An 18,726-nucleotide genomic window follows, 5' to 3' on the forward strand; every position below is an offset into this window, starting at 1 on the left:
TGATTGATTAACAGATTTGAATCTATGATACATTGCTGTGCAGAGAACTCACTTGTTATCCTATAGCCAATACAAAATTCACTCCATTAGAGTGATTCACCCAAGTTTAATGCAAGCCCAAATTATGTTCGTCCAGTTACACACCCAAAAGTGGGCTAGCCCGATCTCAAGGGAGCTAACCCTTTTAGGTTTTTTAAGACAGGTTTAAGGATAGCACATACCAAAACTGGTCTTGATCGAAACTCTAGAAACAGGAAGCAACCATTCCAAAGATTTTGTATTGAAAAAAAAAAAAAAACAATATACATTACTAGTAGAACAAGAGAAAAAAAAATTGTATTTATACAAGGGAATGGATGCTTTTAGGGCATTTATTAATAGATCATTAATTTAAAAGTTTTAATATCACTTTTATGAAAAATAATAAATATAAAAAACTATTAAAAAAAAGTTAATTACTTTTTTTTTTTCTTATAAAAAGTTTTTAAAAGTAATTTATAAATCAATACCCTTAGGACCTTCGTTAACTTTTTCTTTATAGAAATAAAGTCTATTGAGATAGATTACAAAGAAGGTTCAAAACTACAACCACAACCAGCAGCTACTTAATTATGCTGCCAATTGCGAGTAAAACTTTCGTGTACGAGCATATAGGACTAAAGCTATGAAAATACCAAGAGAACAAAGAGAACCCCAGATGATGGAAGTGCTTCTGTAGCATTCCATTCCCATACATTTTCCATCTCCATTTCCTTCCTTATGGTAAACAAAAGCAGCCAAATTTCCAAAAATGAGGGATCCTAATGGAATATTTGCAACCACCACGTTATGATTTACAGAGAAATTCTTTGTCCCATACAACTCGGCGGTGATGGATACCGCAATGGAAGTAATTGCCCCAGTACATGTTCCTATAATGGCAATGCTGATAAAGAGGGAGATGTTGTCACTGCTGAGAAGTAAGAAGAAAGATATTGCCATTGGAGTCATTAATGCTGCTACTAATGCTGGTCTTGAAATTATATGTCTGCAAAACTATTCAAACATATATCAAACTGCAAGTTTTAGTTTTAAGAAACACAGTTTAATTTAGATGAATACATCAGTACCAAAAGAAAATAAATATATTTTCCTTTTGGGATTAAGTGTAAATTACTTATTTGCAACCACTCCTTATTAAACTACAACATAGTGTTTGGATGGATGGAGAGGAGAAGGAAGTAGAGAAAAGGGAAGGAATGAGTTTCATTGAAAATTAGTTTGAGTGTATGTCTATTTTTGTGTGAGACAATTAATTGGATATATTGGGGCTTTGAGATTGTGAGTCTATAAGTCAGGCTTGTGAGTTAGTTTGTGTTTGTGAGAGGTTTTGTTTATATCTGTGATGTTTATGAGTGTTGTTTGTGTGAGAACGTGAATTTGTTAGTTTGGTTTGTAGAGTTTGCTTGAAAGCAATTGTAATTCATAATGTTGATATAATGAATTTTTATTGAAGTTACACGTGAATGTAAACTTAGAGTTGGCTAAACCATGTTAAATTTTGTTGTCTTGTGTTAATTTTTTTTTATTTTTTGTTCGTGTAAATGAATTCAAATATGCACCAACTTGATTTGCAAATCAATTTTTCCTTTATGAAAAAGAAAGGAGGATCAGCTCTGTTCGTACGCTGATGATGACATGATCATTGCTATCAAAAGAAGGTTGATTCAGAAAAAAAAAAAAATATATATATATATATATATATAGGTTTCGGAATTTCTTCCTGACCATTTATTTTATAATAAATTTTCTAGATTTTGACACATTAGATTCCACTAACAAAATTCTAAATAATAGTTTTTTTTTTTAATTAAAACACCTGGACGGCTAGACCAAACATAGTTAACAACTTCTGCAAACAAACAAAAAAATCATCCCCTTCTTCTTCTCTCTCTCCATGATGATATGGTTTACAACGGTGTGAATGCTATTGCTTTAAAAGTGTGGACATCACAATTCTATCTTACCATAACAAATAAATTAATTAGTTATAAAAATTTTAAAAAAAATATTATTATAAAAAAAAAAAAAAAAAAAAACCGCAATCCTTGTTATTGTAAGTGTAGAGACCAGATTTGGGACACTTCTTCAAGTTAAGAGAGTGGACCCAAGCCCAGCTTGCCCTTCAATGAATTTATAGAGAGTGGGTTCAAGAACTAGGCCCTAGTAAGGGGTACAACTGCCCTGCATGGTTGCATGTGGATTTATCAACTTAAACATGGATTGGGATGCACAATGATGCTCCTCGGACTGGTCTTCCGAAGCTTGATGTTCTTATTATTTCTTTTCAGATTGATTACAAAGGTTCAGAGGGCACAAGTCACTACAGAACTTCTTAATGCCAATCCCCCATCCCCTTTTCAAGAGAGACTCCTTACGTTATATACCTCTCTAAACTGATCCTAACCCTCCATTTGTCGATCAGTCAGGCCACCACTTGAGAGCTTATCCCATCAGCCGCATCCCCATTCCTCCAGTGGGTTGCAGCACCCAAGGCAGCACTGTTCAGGAGTCCTGTCCTCATTAATGCGGCCAGGACGTTAGTTGAGGGCATTCAATGCAAAGGTGACAGCTCGCCTAAGGCTTGCTCCTTCGCCGTGCTCCCGTCGCCGACGCGTGGCACTGGACCCTCTCCTCCTCGGATATTCAAGAAGACCCTCTTTGGTGGGGTGGTGCTCGTGTTCTTCCGAGGTCTCGGATGCTCGAGGACGGGGCCATCCTCGGATATGTTCCTCGGGGGTCGGTTCTCGCGCTTTCATCCTCAGACCCCTCATGCATCCTCGGCGCGGGCCCTTGGGCCTGGCTTGGAGTGGGCCAAGGCTGCCTGATTTTCTGGCCCCACAGTAAGATAGCAAAGAAAAAAAAATTGTACGTACCTTGTGTGTTTTCAAAGCAATGAATATTAAAATAGAGCATAAACATGTAGTCTTTGAAAGCAATTTTTTTTTTTCTAAAATGTAAAATGTAACTTCTAAATTTGATTGAAATTAATTTTAGTCTTATAAATTTATTTTTGTTTAATTGGACCCTCTAAAATTTAAATTTATTTAATTCAAACCTTCTATCTAATTTTGTTAAAAAAATTGCCCCTAAAAAAATATTATCATCATGAAAAAAAATCTATAATTAATAAAAATATTTTATAGAATTTTATTGTAAGAATTTTTTTTCCAAAAATTCTTTATTGATTAGTTAATTGAATATTTAACGGTAATTTTTTTTAATGAAATTAGACAAAACGCTTGAAGTAAATAACTTTAAAAGTTTGAGAACTCAATTACGCTCTATTTGTTTTAAAGATAATGTTTTCTAGAAAATAAGTCATTTTTCAAAAACTATTTTCTATAAAACTATTTCATTTTTCTGTGTTTAGTAGTAATCTTAAATGAGTTGGAAAAATAATCTTCTAATTTCTCTTATTTAACTTGCTGTGTAATAAAGTTGTTTTCTAAAAATAAAAATAAAATAGTGGAAAACAATCTTTAAAAATGAGTCATTCTTTTTTTGTTGACCAAAGATAGTTTTCTTTTGATTAATTTTTTTTTTATGTTACCAAATACTGAAAAACATGAAAAGCTATATTCACTTAAAGTTTTCCATTGAAACAAACAAATCATTAAATAAAAGTAAAGCTAAATGACTGAAATGAATTTCAGTCAAACTTAAAGAATGCACTTTGCATTTTCACGTTTTTTTTTTTTTCAAATTAATCCTCTTACTCCATATCTTTTTTACCAATGTATTTTTTTTTTCTAGCCAAAATAAATATTTTCAATAGCCACTCATGGAAATCAAACAAATAGAAGCTCTACCCAACAATCTCCACACCCAAGAAAACAACCAAATAATCAAATAAAGGGAATGTAAAAGCTCATAACCGAATTAGAAACATTTATGTTCGAAAATTTCATTTTTTGTCAATGTCTAGAGAGAGAAGAGATTGACTCATGTAGACGACGGCGAAGGGAACCTTCTAGAGAGATGAAGTTTGGCAGGACAAACTAACTTCTTTTTGTTTTGTTTACACTAATATTTTATTATTTTAAGAGTTTTGTTAACAAGTGGAATGTCGACGTGGCACAATCTTGACCTTTATATATAAAATTCCTCAAAAACTCAAGAGAATCTAGATCGTGTGCTATTGTTAACCCCAAATCACAACATTATTCAACAATTATGATGTCTCATATAATAGTTGAAAGGGAAAATGCTAAGACCATAACTTTTGTCATAACTTACGCATGTGGTAAGTTGTGAGTGGTAAAGTTATGGACCCACCACTTTTATTCCACCACTCACAATTTACTAGGTGAGCAAGTCGTGGTAAAAATTGTAATCTTAGCATTACTTAGTTGAGAGAGAAGAACAAAAAAAGTGTAAGAGAGTCACCTTGAAAAGTAATCAACCAAGGATGGAATGAGACGTCCAAAGAACCCAAATGAGGAACGACTCAAAGAGACTAAAGCAGTTCCTGGGTACCCACGAGATTCAGCTATTTGTCCCAAGTTGTTCAAAAATACCTGGCCAAAAGATGCACCAAAAAAATACACAAAAAAGTATAACCAAAAATCCATTCTTTGTAGCATCAAAATGCATCCAATCTCTTCTTTAACACCAACCTTAGGATCTTTTTTTGTCATCCTCCCTCTCTTTCATTCCTTCCTCCATTTTGCCTACATCACCATTAATCTTTTCTGCACACAATTCTTTTTCTGTATTTTTATCCCATTTTCCTGCAAATTTTTCTGTGACTTTCTCTACAATTGGAATGACAATTAGTGGGGCTAATAGGAATAGTCCAGTGACAATGACATCAACCAAAGGCAATATCTTAGTTGATAAACTACTGCTTATCACTGAATAGAGTCCAGTCAATGTTGTTATCACAAACATTAAAAAGAACTCAACTCTCATGCTCCTAGATTTTCCAGCATCAATTTTTAGAGCTAGTACTCCACCAGCTATAATACACACCACCATAGGTAAGATAGAGTTCAATAAAAGATAGTCTTGAGCTGCTTTACCGGTTGCAGATGACATAACAGCATGGACAATATCTGTGAACATCTTTGCGCTTAATCCTTGGTAGCTAGTTATTATCCCTACTAAAACTTGGCGATGAGACGGAAAGTTGTATATGATAGCAACATAACAGACTCTGTTCATCCAACAAATGCTATTACCTGCGATAAAAGTGGGTGCAAAGACACATTTTCATTTAATAAGCACATTTTCCGATCAATAGACACCTTGTCTATGATAGTCGAAACGTTTGGCCAATAAGCACCTTTTCAGTTAATAAGCACATTTTCATTCAATAAATACTTTTCCGATCAATAGACACCTTTTGGTATATTCAAATATGAAGGATTATGATCTTTCAATAGACACCTTTTAGTATATAAAATTTAAAGGGTCATGACTTTTCAATAGACACTTTTTGGTATATATATTACAACATATCTTATATAAATAAGGTTTTACAACCTATTTAAGTGAAAATCCTACTTGCATAAAGTGACATCATTCAAATAAGAACGTGAATTTTTTTTGTTTTTAATTATAAACACCAGCCTTCAAAACGACACTACCACATGCCAAAAAAAAAAAAAAAACACTCATTCTAAACAAAAATAATAATCGTCAAAATTTAGAAACCCAATCAATGATTAAAGGATGTGCAGCATCATAGATTCACAGTGTAAGTATTATATATATAAAGATCATTATGCATACTGCGTAAGGAACATCAATTTTAGGGTCTTAGAGATCAAATTGGCTTCATAGATTGTTTTTATGAATTTTAATTTGCTTATGTAAAATAACATGTCTTTGATGACTTTATTAAATCCATGAGATGCTCCTTATAGAAGTTGACTGGGTACTCAAATCTGAAAGATATTTGTATTAACTTTCATGAAAGTTCAGTGAGTACGAAGAAGAGAAGCATGCTAACACTGATGGGAGAATTGACCAGGAAATCTTGGTGCCATGGGAATTATTAGAAGTTTTTGGATTTAAAAAATTGTATTAGATTGTGATTTTAATAAACAGTACGTGTTTATTTCTTTATTTTTACCATACAAGCAAAACAATTATAAAAATTATATTCAAAAATAAAAGCAACAACAAGACAAAATATTATAGGAAAAAACACACCATATGAAGAAAAGTAATTAATCTTGCGTTATGCAGGACTCTTATTCCTTCCCACAAAAACTAATAAATCAAACAATATTACTATCTTTTATCTAACTAATAAAACTTTGGGTTATTTCTTTCAATATCCTTTTTTTTTTTTCATGCATTTTTGCTTACTACTTCAACTTAAAAAATGACCCTTTTTTTTTTCTTTTTGAAACTCATTTTGTAATTATTCCCATATATCGCATGGGTTAGCAACTAGTATGGTCTTAAAGAGAAAGCAGCTATTGGTTTGTCAAGCACTTCTTATAAGTTCTTGTAAGTTCTACGTAAACGTTATAATATAGATGCATGCTTTCATTGTCCGAAAATAGATTTTTGTTTTATTCCATTTTTGGACCATCCTAAACTGGAATTTTAAAAAATTTAAAAGAGTATATCTCTTTAATTTTTTCTTATATCATATTTTTAGTTTAACTTATAAATTTTTCACATTTGAACCCATCCTTTTTCTAGTTTGAGCATAACTTTCTTTGTACATCTCAATATATCTTTATATATATATATATATATATACACATGCACTAACCTTACTGCATGCGCTTTATGCGTACAATGAGATATTTAAGAAATCAAAAAGATGAATATGATTTTTTTTTTTCGAACAAATAAAAGAATAAACCGTGTATTCTTTTTTAACAAATATGCAGAAACTGTAATTTATATTTTAAACGTGCATTTGAAACTAGTGTAGTGGGCCTGCAATAATTATAAAAGTCATATAGAGAAAAGATTAGGAAAGGTTAGTATTTCTTTTTTAAAGTGGCAATAATTTGAATTCAAATAGAACATGTTTGTTTTACTTTTTTTTTTTTTTAAGCATGTAAAAAAGGTGGGTAAGAGGTTTTTTTTTTTTTTTTTTTAACTGGAGTTATTTTATTTAGATGAAAAAAGAAAGCTAAATTTTAGGGAAAAATAAAAAGACCAACGTGAAGGAGGAAAATGAATTTAAAAAAATGGCTAAATTTTAGGGGGAAAAAAAGAACGCAAAAGAAATTTTAGGGAAAAATGAGAAATTGTTTCAAACAAATAAAAAGGATAAACATGTATTTCTTTTTAACAAATAAGTTGCAATTTATTTTTTAAACGTGTAATTGAAAGTGGTGTAGTAAGCGTCTACAATAATCACACGCATTTCACGCGTATATTGAGACTTTTTTTGAGTTTAGTATCATAATTTTTCATTCATCTCAATGTGAGATGTTTCTTTCTTTTATCCAATTAAACCACATGTGTAGTGATTTTTATTTTGGACATAGAAAATACATTCTTTAAAATTTAAAAAAAAAAAAAAAAAAAAAAAAAAGATAGTACAAACATATATGAAGAGAAAACAATTCAAACACCAACATAAATAAATAAATAAATCATTAAAAAAAAAAAAAAGGAGTACATTAAAAATCACCTTTTTTTTAATAATTCAAAAATAAAGAAGAAGATATTTGGAAAAAAAAAGTGAGATTAAAATTTAGAAGAAAGGAAACTGAAAAAAAAAAAAAAAAAAAAAGTCTTGATAAAGGGAAAAAAAAAAGTGAAAACATTAAACTTAGTGGTCCTATTTTATAGCCAAAAAAAAAACTTGTGTCTTTATTTTTTATATATAATTTTTATTTTAAAAATCTAATTTATAAGTGGATAAAGTAATTTGAAAATCAACAGGAGAGTGGCCCTATTTTTTAGACAATGTTTTAGTGGAAGTTAGAGTTGTATTTTTACCGGATTATCCTTTAATTTTATCTCTACTTAAACATAGGGGTGTAGGGGCATTTTTTATCTAAAAAAATGAGGATCCCAAATAGAGAGAGCCTCTTAAATAGTAGTATAGTTAAAAGTGATATAGAGAAAATAATGGGATAAGGATAAGTATTTCTTTTTTAGATGAGCAGTAATTTGAATTTAAATAGAACATATTTGTTTTAATTTAAAAAACATATAAAAAAAGGTGGGTAAGAGGTTTTTTTTTTTATACTGGAGGTGTTTTATTTGAATAAAAAAGAAAGAAAAAAAATCTAAATTTTAGGAAAAATAGAAAGATCAACATGAAGGGAAAAATGAATAAAGAAATGAACTTGAAAGAAATTTTAGGAAAAAAAGAGATGAACGTGAAAACAAAATACCTAAATTTTAGGATTTTTCTTTTTGAACGTGTGTTTTAAATTTGGTATTTGACATTGTTATCCCTATTTATAAATGAAGTCATTGTTTATTGATGAGAATCTTTTTTGAATAAAATTAAGTTCCAATTCAAGAAAGGAAATTGGTGTGACGTTATTGACCATATTCCTAAAACATTTGTAAGAAAAGTTATTAGATACTAGAGTGTATTTTTTACCTTAAAAAATACCAAATTAAGGAGGGAAATCCTCTTTTAAATAGAATATATATATTTAAAGTTAAAATCAAAATAAAATCCAATTGGATTTCAATTATGGTCTAATTTTGTGTCGTATGTCAATTTAATTTCTTAATTCATTTGTTGCAATATTTCTTAAAAATTGCAAAAATCAAGGAGTCCATTTTTTTAGTTTTTAATGAACGCGGTGAATTTGTCATATCTAATTTTGTTTAAATCTGCTAAGTGGTATTACAGTTTAGAGTTCAAACACTTAGGACATGTTGGTACACTATAATGGTGATTGCGTGAAAATAAGAATAAGTATTACAAGTAATACAAAATGTTATAATTGAATAAATATTACTATTCTATTTTCTGGTGACAACATAGGAATAAAAATCTAAATCTGTATTTAATTGGTAGAATGAAAGCATGTTTAAACCAAATTTCCTATAATGCCCTTATTTATAAAATTCACATCCTATTCTTCCTATCATGACTCATAAAATAAAAATTTAAAATAAAAATTAACGAGGATTGATCTCCGCGGATTTCACAAACGCACCCTTCGGATGGATATTTGACTTTTTGATGCAGAGTGGAGGAAACAGCCCCTAGCGTATGTAACCAAGGCTTGGCTATAATCGCCGTATAAGGGGAATAGACATCTACCACAATGAAGTCCACCTCAACTACTTCTGAGCCAGTCTGTACAGGCAACCGTATCTGTCCTTTCGGAGTAACCATCCTTCCCTCGAAGCTGACCAAGGGAGAACAGTATGGAGTTAAGTCATCAAGCGTGAGGTTCAGCCCCTTGAAGAGGTTAGGATACATGATCTCCACCGCGCTACCCTGGTCCACCATCACCCTCTTCAAATCATATCTCCCGATCCTGAGTGTGACTACCAAAGCGTCGTCATGAGGCTGAATGGTCCCAGCTTTATCTTCGTCCGAAAAGCCTAAAATGGGCGGGGCAGCCTGTCTAGCACTCCTCGGATCTCGGCCAATATCCCCTGCTGGTAGCCGAGCCACTGACATAACTTTGGTAGGCCAGGACCCTGTTCTTCCTGGCGCTGCGAAAATGACGTTAATAGTACCTAATGGAGGTTTCATAGAATCTCTCTTCTTGGACTCAAAATTCGCTTGATCTCCTCGGCCACTGGAGTGGTGCAAAAGATGCCTCAACCTGCCTTCACGAACCAGCTGGTCCAAATGATCCCACAAGCTTCTGCAGTCTTCAGTGGCATGCCCATGGTCTTGGTGGTATTGACAATAGAGATTGTGATTGCGTCTCTTAGGGTTCCCTACCATTTTACTCGGCCACCTAAAGAATGACTCATTCTTGATCTTTTCCAGGACTTGATGAACTGGCTCTTTGAACACTGTATTGACTGCTTGAGCATTTGCTGAGCCTGACTGCCCGGCGAAATCTCTCCTCGGCCTATTGTTGTTATAACGATCCGATCTGAAGTCCTTCCTGTCTTGAGGGGTAACCTTATCCTTACCCTTCCCTTGCTGCTGATCTTCTTCAACCCTTTTATATTTCTCAATACGGTTTATAAGCTAACGCATGTTAGTGACAGGCTTGCCGAACAAGGATGTCCTTAAACCATGATCAGTGGGGAGACCCAGCTTAAACGTGTCTAAGGCCATTGCATCAAAGTTGCCCTCCATATCATTAAACATCTCCCAATATCTATCAGAATACGCCTTAAGGGACTCGCCCTCACGCATGCTTAAGGATAGCAGAGAAGACAAGGGCCTGGCCACCCTTCGTCATGTGACGAAACGTAAACCAAAAGCTTGAGTGAGCTCTTGGTAAGAATCGATGGAGTCTGCTTTCAGGTTGTCAAACCACCTAATGGCCACGGGTCCAAGACTAGAAGGGAATACCTTGCACATTAGAGATTCGTCTCTGGAGTAGACAGCCATCCTTTGGTTAAAATGGCTCACATGTTCCACAGGGTCAGTTTTACCGTTGTAAATAGTAAAGGTTGGCTGGTTAAAACGCCGAGGAAGTTTCGTTCCTTTAATCCTATGCGTGAAAGGTGACCTGGAGATTTGATTCAAAGCCTTACTCATGGCATCATTGCCCACCCCTCCATGTGGTGGCCTTTGAGATTGCTTCTTACGAGGGTGCTCATCCTCATATGAAAAAGATTTGCTGATTGGAGTTCGAGACCTCTGCTCATAAGTGAGGTCTTGTCCGTCTCTTGAGTCATCATCAGAGTGCGAGACAGCACGCTTTCTCTTCGCATGGCACAACTCCCTTCTTAACCTTTCAATCTCTATTTGCATGTTGTTCTTCTCTGCATGAGAAACATGACTTCTGCCACGGGGTTGAGTTCGTTCAGTGTGTGTGGTATGCACACTGCCTTCACGGTCTTGTCTTCGTTCCAAATTGAGAAAAGGGTTTATATGTTGGGACGCCCCAGATTCTGCCGATTGTTGCCCTGGTTCAGCCATGACCAACTGCTGCTTCCCCTTACACTCAAGCTCTCCCCACAAACGGCGCCAATTGTAGGGTTAGGATTTGTGGTCCAAGCCCAAAACAATAAATTTGTAGAGTATGGGTGAAAGAGCTAGGTTAAGTATTGGATTGACAACAACGAATCACAACTTTCAAACACAAGCCAACATGAATTTACACGTAAAGCCTGAAAATCCGAAGAGCTATATTATTGTTTATCTGATGAACAAAGGTCCTAGGGTTACAGTCAAGTTCTCTCTTTCTTTTTTTATTCTTTTCTTTTCACCCTCCCTCTACGTTAGGAGCTTCTTTCCTTTATATAACCTCCCTTCTCTTCATCTCCATCGTCCACTTGTACTTCATCCATGAATCTACTTGAGTATGTGTCACGTCAAGCATCTTCTTCAGCTCCGTGTGAGTGGCAGTAGGTGAGGATACACTGTTCAGGGGTTTTCTCCACATAAATGCGACCAGAAAAGTTGCTGCAGAACATTAAATACGGTGGTAGCAGCTTTCCCCTTAGATATTTCTTCATCCTTATCGTCTCCCAGTGTACTCAGAGCTTATCTTGATCAGGAGGAGTCCTCGAAAGATCATTTTGACTTCTTATACGTTCAATTGATCTATACTATTCTCGTCAGAGGACTATAACCTCTTCGGACGGAAGATGACCTCTTCGGATTGTAATCATTCTTCCCTCTGAGGGTCCCACTTCCAGATGGGCCTTGCCCTTACCATCTCCTTCTTCTTGGTCGCACAATAGCTCTCATATGGCCTCTCAGCCCATTGTGTTGGATTGGGCCATTTTCCCCCCACAAGTATCATATTGTTTATGGACCCTAAGCAAAAGCGTGACAATGAAATCTATATTTTTTTAGAAGCCATTGATGATTTAAGAGCTTATACATGCAAGTGCATACGATAATGAGCAAGTTGCTGCTAGAGCTTATGATCTGGCTGCCTTAAAATACTGGGGTGCTGGCACTCGCATTAATTTCTCTATGAGTTTTAATTACTTTGCAACATAAAATATAACTGCTATGTTCCATCTTTTTATTATTTTTCATCATTTCCTTATCGGTATACAATTTTTTTCTTAATTTTACAATTTTCATTTTTATGCATGCACTTCGTCTTTATCTATTTCTTACCTTCTTATTTTTATGCATATACTACATTTTTTATCTATTTCTTACCTTCTCAATCTTTTTGGCTTAGATAAAGTATTTATCTATTCCTTCTAAAAAAAATGTATTAATCTGCTACAAGTATCTTTGCTGTACGTTCTTGAATGAATTGACTATTAGGGACCCCTCATTCTTTAGGATATATATATATATATATATATATCCATTAAAAAGAGAAAAGAAAAAAAAAATCAATATAGGTCCATGGAGTGCCTCGTTTATGAGGCCTCAATTTAACGTGTTAGGCATTAATTTAAAATAAATAAAGCCAAACCATTAAAAGAATCTTGTAAGATAGACATCTGCTTTACCATTAAAAAGGAAAGCATGAGAGCACGATTAGTTGTAACCTATTAGATCTAATAAAAACTAATATTCTCAGGATATATATATATATATATTGATATTTTTATAGGAAAGAAGAATTTCAATTGTAGAGCTTTTGTAATAAATAACTTTAGCAATAATAGAATGCACAAATTTTGACTACAAACTAATTTATAGCCAATAGTTACAACTTACAACTTCACTCTCTATCTTTTTATTAAATTTGAATTTTTTTTATTTAATTAAATGTGAATTTTTTGAAAAATCTACAATTTTATTAATTTTCTTATTATATCTTTATGCTTCAAAATTTCCATAAGATTTTTTTTTTTTTTTAGAAAAAATTTTTTAGAACAATTTCCAATAGTAAGAAGAATTTCAATTGTAGAGCTTTTGTAATAAATAACTTTAGCAATAATAGAATGCACAAATTTTGACTACAAACTAATTTATAGCCAATAGTTACAACTTACAACTTCACTCTCTATCTTTTTATTAAATGTGAATTTTTTTTTTTAATTAAATGTGAATTTTTTGAAAAATCTACAATTTTATTAATTTTCTTATTATATCTTTATGCTTACAAAATTTCCATAAGATTTTTTTTTAAGAACAATTTCCAATAGATTGAAGATCAATAAATATGTTATCAATTAAATGTTTAAATTTTAAATTTTTGTAATTTAAAATTATGCATAAAAAATAATATTATAAATTAAATAGTAAATAATATCCGATTAAAAAAAATTTTGACATGCATGTTAAGAATGTAGAATATGCAATCAAATGGTTAAATTTTCAATAGCTTGGTTATAGGCAAACTTTGTCCTGATAGAATATAAGAAAGAATTTTGATTTTTAAATTATTTTTTTGGAAAAATACAATAATAACTTTAAGTTGTTACTCCCATTTTTTAAGTAAATTGATAAAGAGATTTTAAATATAAGAAATACGTCAATAACAATTAATAAGATCATAAAAGTGCTATTTTCATACTTAAACCCAATTAGTTTGTTATTATTAGTAGCCTTCTATCTCCCTCAAAATGGAAAATGGGTAAGCATCGAAAATATATGTTCTTATTGTCTTTTCCAGATACGAGGCTCACCCATCCTAATGGCTTGAGCAATTAAAAACTTAAGAGCGTGGAAAATGTTTACACCACTTTTTCATTGAAACTGATTTGCGTCCGGGGAAAAAAATATGATGTTGCACTTCACCAATACTGCAAATGGGGCAACTTTCTTACCTCATCAAAAGTTGCGAAGTCCATTCCCTTTTCAAGTGACAAGTTACCAGAAATTCTAAATCACTTTTCGGTAAAAGAAAAATCTGTGGAAGCAAAGGTGATAAAAAGCACAATTGAGATGTGTGAGACACCAGTCAATGCAGGAGAATCATTAGTAGATTTTAGTATTTCAAAGCTGGGAAAAAATGTTCAAGTACTTTCAACCCAAGTGCCAAAAGAAACTAAGAAGCAAGAGTATCGCATTACAAGAATTAATGTAAACAAGGGGTAATGTCATCAGCAAAACTATGTGTATACTGTTTTCTTTCGCCGGACACAGGGACTTACATGGTCCATTGGTGTCCTCTGATGGGAGTATGGGACCAAAGTTAATGCAATAGCTATTTGCCACACTGATACATCATTTTTTTGAAACGCTTTTAAGGGGCTCAAATATAAGCCAAGAGTAGCTGTCCCTATACGTGCCACTTTCTTGCTAGTGATACCCTTCTCTAGGGTCCTAGGACCTAACTAGATGTATGAAGAGAGACTCTAGACCATACTTCTCGTATTTATATTTTATAGTGTGTATTATATTTTTCTTTTTCTTTTTTGAGAAAATATAGTGTGTATTATATAATTGCCTGGATGAGTCCCGATAAATAAATGAAAAGTATGCTATAATTAGCATCATGTATAAAACCTCCCTGGTATATGCATGTTTGTAATTAATGTTTGCAAGTCTAATTGTGATACTATCAGTTGAATTAACATCTTCTTAGAGCCAACCTTATATGCTTCTTCAGTTTTAATTGCATTCAAATTTTGGCATTGTCAATTAGGTGCATTATTTGAGGTCATATGATCTAATGCACAAAACTCCCAATAATATTTTTTTCTCTATTTTTTTGGAGAATTTAATTACCAAACTTGAACATGCAATACATCATTTTGAGAGGGACGCAATTAAGGTGATCCACCCAAGTTTAATCTAGGCCCAAGTTATGTAGCCCAATTATGCACCCATTGATGGGCTGGATCAGCCTTTAGGAGCTGACCCTTCTGTTCTTTTAGACACGTTTATGTGGCGTTTGGTACAGGGTAATGTTTTAGAATTCCTAGGAATGTTTAAAGATTCCCATGTTTGTTTGCAAATCATGTTAGGGAATCAGATGTTAGGGGAATCTGGATTCCTCCCTTAAACCCCTCTTAGTAGGAATGTGGATTCCCTTTAAAATAGGTGGGAATCCAGATTCCCAAACTTAAAGAAAATTGTATTTTTTATAAATTGACAATTTTAACCATTTTTTTTAAATGACTTGGTAGTTCACATTCAAATCTAATGATAGAATGGGAAAAATAAATAATTCATTTAAGATTTCTGGGAATAAACCAAACATAGAAATAGTTACATTCTTAGGAATGTGATTCTTAGGAATGTGATTCCTAGGAATTTGGATGCCAGGAGTAATGTGGATTCCCCCGTACCAAACGCCACATTATAGTCCTAACGTCTCAAGTAGTGACCTACTGGTTATTGGTTCCTATACACGTTTAAGGATAACACACACCAAAACTGGTCTTGATCAGAACTTTAGAAACATGAAGCAACAATCCCGAAGACATTGGTAGTCAGGATTTAATTAACAAAAAAACAAACTTTAAAGTTGATCTTACAAAATAAAAATTAAGAAAAGAGAAGATCTATGATATAACAATATAATAGATCTATGAAATTTGATGGAAAGTGGATTTTTTTTTCTTTTTTTTTTTTTTCTTTTTCCTTTTTGGTTTTAGAACAAGCTGTAGTAAGCCTTGCAAAGGCAAGCATCTAATGTTGGCAATTTCCATCTCTTGAACTCTCTCGCACGCAACTATTACTTTCTCTCAGTCAGAATTTTGGTTATGTAATTGGTGATTGAGAACTCATGCCATTGGTAAAGATATATATATATATATATATTTTGATGGAAAGACATTTCAATTCTCATTAAACAGAAATAGAACTGGATACATCCTGAGTACACGCGGACTCATTGAGGCTGGGAGTTTCCTCCAACCAAACTTGAAAGTCATCAAGTTGTTTCGCAAATTGAGCTAAAATATGGGCTGGCCTATTGCCTTGCCTTTTTACATGAGAGAAACTGAAAAAACTAAAATTTTGAACTAAAGATAAAATACTAGATATGATGGTCTCAATGGATGAGGGAGGATCGGATGTGCCCAAGAGAGACCGGTAAAGAAGCAGCGAATCCGTCTCAAAAATCACTTCTCTAAAGCCCATTTCCCAAGCAAAGACCGTAGCTCCCTCCATAGTTTTTGCTTCGATCTCCAATGCTGCCAGGGGCGTCGAAATTCTTCTGCTCATAGCTGCCATGACTCTACCTTTATAGTCCCTCACCAACACACCCATCCCTGCTGCTTTCTGAACTGAGAACACAGCACCATCTAAATTCAGCTTGTATCTAGGATTCTCAAGTGGGTGCCATTTGATTACTTCAGATGGGTTACTAGGGCGAAGCACTACATTTGCGGAATGGTATTCCTCAACCAAAGCCATTGCATTGTGAACAAGTACCTTACCCGGTTTTCTTGTGCCACCATGCCTGAGCACATTTCTATTTTTCCAAATTTCCCAACACATAGTCATAGTTTTTTCCAACAAATCAGAGTTTGTGGGGCCATGCCTAATAATTTGCCATATCACATTAATGAAACCCCATCTATCCTCAGGTTGGAAGGGAAGGACTAGTTTGCTATGACTCCATACCTCAGCCGCCTTATCACAGAACCAAAACAAGTGGCTATAGTTTTCTGGCTCCTTTCCACATATCTCACAAAGGTCATCAACTATGATGTGTCTCCTTTTCAGGTTTTCTTTGGTTGCTAGAATACCACGACAAGCCTTCCAAGCAAAACTTCTGATTTTGTTTGGCGTGTTCATACCCCAAATTGACCTCCAGATTTGCTTCATCACTGATCCGTCTGAGCACTCCCCCACACTACCCCTGTCAAGCCCCTCCTTTAGACTTTTGTAGGCGCTCCTCACTGTAAACTTACCATTGGGGTTGCTATCCCATATATAGCAGTCCTGAGGCAGATGCAAGCTCAGGGGTATTCCAAGAACCAAGTCTGCCTCCTCAGGCCCTAACACCTGTCTGACCAGTTGAGCATTCCACTCCTTTTTCTCTATATCAATAAGGGCGCTAACTTTAGCATCATTAGGCAAGGTGTGGTCTGTGGGAGACAAGATTTTTTGTGAAGTAGTAGAAGGTAACCACTTGTCCGACCATAGGAGGATGCTATCTCCATTCCCAACACGCCATTTCATACCCTTCTGCACCACCTCCTGGGTTGACATGATGCTTCTCCATGCAAAGGATGGGTTTCGACCTAGTGAGGCTTGGGCAAAATTGCAATTTGGGAAATACTTTGCCTTAAAGACCCTATAAAACAAGGACTTAGGGTGATTTTGTAGATGCCAGCCTTGTTTGGCAAGAACAGCCTTGTTGAAAGTTTTTAGGTCCCAAAAACCCATTCCCCCCTTTTCCTTAGGGAGACACAGCTTGTCCCAACTCAGCCAAACCATTTTCTTCTCCTCTTTTTTCTGCCCCCACCAGAATTGACTCACCATGCTTGTAAGCTCATCACAGATGGAGTTTGGGAGTTTGAAGCAGCTCAGTGTGTAGGTTGGCACCGCTTGAGCTACTGCTTTTATAAGGATTTCCTTACCAGCTAGTGAGAGAAGCTTCTCCTTCCAACCAGCCACTTTCTTCACCACTTTCCCCTTTAATTGAGCGAAAGAGTTGGTTTTTGACCTACCTATAAGTGAAGGAAGTCCAAGGTAAGTCTCGTGTTGTTTAATCACCTGAGCTTCAAACAGAGTCTTAATATCTTCCTGCACCCCCCTATCCGCGTTTCGGCTGAAGTACAAAGAAGTTTTTTGCTTATTTAGCTGTTGCCCCGAGGACTCTTCATACACTTTGAGGATTCTCATAATTTTAGCACTTTCTTCATTGGTGGCATGGCCAAAGATAAGACTATCATCGGCAAAAAATAAGTGGGAGAGCTTTAGCCCGCTCCTACTTGCTAAAATTCCCCTTAACCTTCGATCTTGGACAGCCTGGTGTAGCATGGCAAAAAGGCCTTCCGCACAAAAAAGGAAGAGGTAGGGCGAGAGCGGGTCACCTTGGCACAGACCCCTTGAAGTAGTGATGTGACCTTGGGGAATGCCATTGATATGGATGGCATATGTGACTGAGCTGACACATTGCATAATGAGTGCCACCCACCTCCCTGAGAAGCCCAATTTAAGCATGATTTGTTGAAGACATCTCCATTCAACCCAATCATATGCTTTGCTCATATCTAATTTGAGAGTCATCTCCCCTATCTTCCCCTTCCATTTTTGACTAATATGGTGCATGGTTTCCAACGCTACTAGAACATTATCTGTGATTAGCCATTCCGCTACAAATGCACTTTGGTTTTCACACACAATTCTTGGCAGCATTTTTTTGAGTCTATTTGCAATGGCCTTAGATGCAATCTTGTACGCCACATTACAAAGACTAATGGGGCGAAAATCTGTTACTAATTTTGGATCTTTCACTTTTGGGATCAACACTATATGGGTCTCATTGAAATTTTAGGGGGTTAAGCCATAGTTTAAAAAATCCAGAACAGTTTTAGAGACAACAGAGCTTACCGTGGGCCAGTAGTTTTGGTAGAAGACCGGGGGCATTCCATCGGGGCCAAGTGCTGTGGTTGGGAACATCTGTTTTAGAGCTCTCTCTACCTCACTGGCTTGGAAATCCCACAGTAGTGAGCTATTCATTTGACCTATGACTTTACAGTGGATAGCATTGAGAAGCTCCTCGTTCACCATCGGGTTTGAAGTAGTGAAGAGAGAATCAAAATACCCTACAAAAATTC

The 18,726-nt window shown here is 34.7% G+C and overlaps 1 protein-coding gene across 1 annotated transcript; it reads right to left on the reverse strand.

Annotated features, from left to right (window-relative positions):
• Positions 1-609: 609 nt before the first annotated feature.
• On the reverse strand, positions 610-10,312 carry LOC112035629 (protein NUCLEAR FUSION DEFECTIVE 4-like). The gene is given in 5 exon segments (XM_065765916.1): positions 610-1,027; positions 4,429-4,670; positions 4,672-5,251; positions 9,144-10,112; positions 10,173-10,312. Coding segments are annotated over 5 exon segments (2,349 nt in total).
• Positions 10,313-18,726: the final 8,414 nt, after the last annotated feature.

This window comes from Quercus suber, unplaced genomic scaffold, assembly GCF_002906115.3.
Source record: "Quercus suber isolate HL8 unplaced genomic scaffold, Cork oak 2.0 scaffold_23, whole genome shotgun sequence".
NCBI lineage: Eukaryota > Viridiplantae > Streptophyta > Magnoliopsida > Fagales > Fagaceae > Quercus > Quercus suber.